Here is a 4,219-nt window from a genome sequence, read left to right on the forward strand (position 1 = left end):
GGCCCAGAATGCCTGGCTCCTATCCCTTAATACCCCAGCCTTCATGCCCACTCCTCCAAGAAGTCCTCTCTGCCTGTTCCCCATGGCAGCGCCAAGATCCCCTCTGGCCAGGCCCTGTGATAACCTGTGTACCCTAGGAGAGCTCCTGGGGCTAAGTCTGGGTTCTCTAGGGTCCCCCACATCGCCTAGAACACAGCACAGAGGCAGCGGCCAGGAATCTGCTGACTGCACAGCTATCTGACCCCTTGAAAAAGACAAAGACATGTCCCCCCAACCCTGCACCCGCCTGTCTGCCCGCCAAGGTGGGACTGTAGGTACCGAGACGGTGGAGCTGGGCGTGTTGGTTCCATAGCCAGAGGACGGGAGGGATGCGAGGGACCATCTTCTGCCATCAGCCCTGGAAAGGAGAACCAGAATTGGAAGGAAGACAGGGCCCCTGTGGTTTGTGGCTGCCAGATTCTGGCCCCACTGGAGGAAGGACTCTATAAGGCCGAGAACAGCACGTCAGGGTGGGCAAGTCCACTATGCTTCTTCCTCGTCCTTTAGACCTCTCCTCTCCTCCAGAAGTCCTCCCTGACTCCAGCAGCCAGTGCCCACCCCCTCCCCCCACAAAGCTGCCACCCCTCGGAGTTGCACCTGCTGGGGTACATGCTGGCTGCCTCCACCAGACTGAGGACTCCCCAGAGGCCAAAGGCCAGCCCCCCATTCCTCAGCCTCCCAGCAGGCACTCAATAAACGTTGAATGAATAAGTGAAAAGCCTGGCACACATGCCCTGGCTGGGGTAGCTCGGTTTGTTAGAGCGTCGTACCAATCGCCAAGATTGCGGGTTCAATCCCTAATCAGGGCGCACATACAAGAAGCAACCAATGAATGCATAAATAAGTGGAACAACAAGTTGATGTTTCTCTCCCCCACCCCCCTGAAATCAATCAGTAAGTTAAAAAATAAAATAAATGCCTGGCACATGAACTCTTGTTAAACTCCTATTAAATGCGTAAATTGCTTTCAGTGAATTAATATTTCTTAGACCCGGTGGCGTCCCCTCTCACCCCCACCCCTAGAGCTTGTTGACATTACCTGTCCGTTCGAGAGATGTGGCTGCAGAAGACCGAGGCAGGGGCAGAAACCAGAGGGAGGGACCAACACAGGGCAGGGCCGGGGAGGGGAAAAGGCCAGTGAGGAGGCAGGTCCATCAAGCGAACACACCCTGCCTGTCCCCTCAGCAGTCACGAGGACACCATCCCCCAAAGCCAGGGACCACTCACCTCCGGGCGAAGGGGAAGTTGACAGCTGACACAGCTGAGAAGTTCCGGGGACTGTCCAGGGGACTGTTGCCTGCTGATCAGGAGGCCAGGGGAAACTGAGTCATCAGGGGTGGAGAGAGGACACAGCACCCACCCGCTTGCTCCCATGCTCACCGGTTGGGACTGACAATGGTGACAGGGGCCTGGAAAGGGTTGGTGAGGGTGTTCCTACCACGAGGCTCTTACGGTTCCCGCTGCGGCAGCTGTAGGGGCGGGTGGGGATAGGGTTAGGCGTTGGCCCAGGCTGGGGCACACATGCAGCTGGCTTTGGGGCAGGACAGGAAACTGGGCGCGACCACTCCCCTCCGCCCTTAACTGGACTCCCCCAGGGCCCTTACTTGGAGGCCCAGTGGGAGTCCTATTTCCCAAATATTATTTTTATTAAGCCGGCTATTACTGTTATTATCAGTGGTGGCACGAAGCACTTCCGGCCTCCTGGTGGTCACTGCACACAGCCAGGAGCTCCTGGCCTGACTTTGCAGGCTTTGGTGTTCACACTCCCACCCCCACACCTTTCCCATGCTGTGGCCACTGCCAGGAGCTCTGGGAAATAAGGCAGAGGGTGGAGAGGACCCTGGAGCCCACAGGTGGGTTAAGGCAGGCCCCCACCCCACTCCATGCACTTTTCCCGAGGGCCACTGCCCCATCTCTTGGCAACACTCCTCCCCCACCACCCCCCCCCCCAAAAAAAAATGCCAGTCTGACCCTTAAAAACCCTAAAGTCCCTGGGCCGCCGTGGCTCAGTGGCTGAGCATCAATCTATGAACTAGGAGGTTATGGTTTGATTCCTGGTCAGGGCACACGCCCGGGATGCACATGCCAGTGTGGGGTGTGCAGGAGGCAGCCGATCAATGATTCTCTCTCATCATTGATGTTTCTCTCTTTCTCTCCCTCTCTGAAATCAATAAAAAATATTTAAAACAAAACAAAATAAAAACCTAGAGTCAGGATCTTGTGCAGTTGTGCCCTGTCTTCTATTCTGCCAACACATTGCTTTCCTTCCTTCCTTCCTTCCTTCCTTCCTTCCTTCCTTCCTTCCTTCCTTCCTTCCTTCCTCCCTCCCTCCCTCCCTCCCTCCCCCCTCCCAGCTCCTCTGGCCACCAGCCCCCTGCTCAGGCTAAGCCCACCTGTACCTTGTGCCCTGGCCCCAGTGCCCACCCTGACAGAGGGAAGTTGGGAACGACATTGTCTCCAGCCACCCCCCACCCGCCACCGCCAACTCCCCCAGAACAGTCGCCCAGCAACAGCTCTACTTGCTCGGCAAGTGCATCAGCCCACACACCCCAGCTGCCGACGCAGCTCAGCCACAGCACTGTGCACAGGGAGGGAGAAGAAACCTCCAGCTTCACAGGGACGGGAACAGTGTCCCGGGGAGAAGGCACAGAGCAGGACAAGGTGTGGGAACGTGGGGTCAGCCACTAATCCAGGCGACAACCAAGGCGTGGGGGCTGGTGTTTGGATCCAGCCTGCTCCCAGCTGTTCCTCTGAGCCTCAGTTTCCCCGTCTGTACACCAAGCAAGGTGCTGGGAAGATCTGATAAAACCAATACGCCGAGCTCAGCTTTGGGCCAGCGCTGGGTAAATAAATGGTGGTGGGGACGTGTAGTACTGTTGGCTTGCAGGGCCTGGTGCGTTGTCAGAGAGCAGGGCATGCCTCCCCAGATAATTAAGTCACCATTTGTCAATTCCAACAGGCCAGGAGGTGGGAGAGACCAGATGTACCCATTTCCCAGCCTGGGGAAACTGAGGCCATAGAGCAACAGCCCCAGGGATTGTCTTCTCCACTGAGGTGCCGAAGCAAAAGTGAAACCCACAGGTTCCTGCAAAACTTCCTGCCCACCCCCACCTTCACACACAAACCAGTCCCACATCCTCTCCCTGCCCCTCACCTGGTTCCTTACCCCCACCTCCACTCCCATCATTTGTCACTTTCAATAACATTTGGGAAAAACACTTGGCGGCCTACCTCTTACTCTCAGGTGGGGTTTTTTTGAAAACAGCCTAATTGCAGATGTCAATGGGGAAGTGGGCACCATCTGCTCACTTTCTGAGCTTCTACTCTGAGTGCTGACCATCTGCACAGCCCTCCCTGGAGAAGCCCAGGACCCTGAGGTTCAATCATCACCCATGTGGCTCAACAGAGAATGAGAATATGGCAGAAAACAGGGGCCTGAGGCCAGTTTCCTGCACCCAATCCCTGAGGTGCTCATAAGCCCTCTGTGGCTCTCCAGGGTCTGGGAGACGAGCCTAAACCCCTGGACTTGACATTCAAGGTTCCACCACCCAGCCTCTGCCTGTCGCGCCCCTTTGGGAAATGTCCCAGCCCAGCACCCATGAGACACCCAAGCGCAGAGAGATAAAGGAACGGGTTGAGGTCACACAGCCTGGCAGTGGCCGAGCTGGCATTTGAATCGAGGTCCGGTAGAGCCCATAGCCCTCGCTCCGTCTCTGGTTTTCAGAAGGGGAAACTGAGACTCCAAGTCAGGCCAGGCTTTGTTCCAGGTTAAACCCAGCCATTGGCGCTGACACACGCTCGCCAGCCGCGTGCAGTAAATGTTTGTTTGTGAATCCCTAGCTGGGCCCCACGGAGAGATCAGCGTCAGTTTTTCCAAGAAGCACCTCCCCAGTTCGGCCCGGGACGAGAGCCCTGGGTTCGAATCCCGTCTCAACTCACTGCTGCCTCATTCGTACCCCAGCTGCGACCCTGACCGACACACACCCACCCCAGTGCGGGGAACGAGGGACGCAAGAAGGGTGTCGGGGACACCCGCGGATGCCCGATCCCAGAGCGTCCTCCTCCGTCCCCCTGCCGTCGCGCACAGTGGCCCTCGCCACGCCGCCCGGACACACTCCGGGCAACTAGTGTCTACTCCGCCGGCCGCCGCGCCTGTACCCCGCGTGCCCCCTACCTCTTG

At 57.5% G+C, this 4,219-nt stretch overlaps 1 protein-coding gene and 1 long non-coding RNA gene across 6 annotated transcripts in view; one reads left to right on the plus strand and one right to left on the minus strand.

The window, feature by feature from the left end:
* The window catches only part of MAST3 (microtubule associated serine/threonine kinase 3), a 41,870-nt gene that overhangs the window by 21,676 nt on the left and 15,975 nt on the right, over positions 1-4,219 (minus strand). The window contains exons 1-5 of one of the 5 annotated variants that reach the window (XM_014545782.1): positions 2,439-2,508; positions 1,420-1,508; positions 1,267-1,336; positions 1,079-1,099; positions 319-397 (exon numbers count right to left, since the gene is read on the minus strand). In XM_014545782.1, the coding sequence (XP_014401268.1) occupies positions 319-397; positions 1,079-1,099; positions 1,267-1,336; positions 1,420-1,508; positions 2,439-2,491 (312 nt within the window). In that variant the 5' untranslated portion in view covers positions 2,492-2,508. Of the gene's footprint in view, positions 1-318; positions 398-1,078; positions 1,100-1,266; positions 1,340-1,419; positions 1,509-2,438; positions 2,509-4,219 lie in introns of those variants that run through there. The other 4 variants (XM_014545781.1, XM_014545783.1, XM_014545784.1 and 1 more) reach the window with 4 other exon arrangements.
* Positions 1-4,219, plus strand: part of LOC106727407 — a 19,281-nt gene that overhangs the window by 13,614 nt on the left and 1,448 nt on the right. The window lies entirely within an intron of this gene.

This window comes from Myotis brandtii, unplaced genomic scaffold (assembly GCF_000412655.1).
Source record: "Myotis brandtii unplaced genomic scaffold, ASM41265v1 scaffold421, whole genome shotgun sequence".
NCBI classification, from domain to species: domain Eukaryota; kingdom Metazoa; phylum Chordata; class Mammalia; order Chiroptera; family Vespertilionidae; genus Myotis; species Myotis brandtii.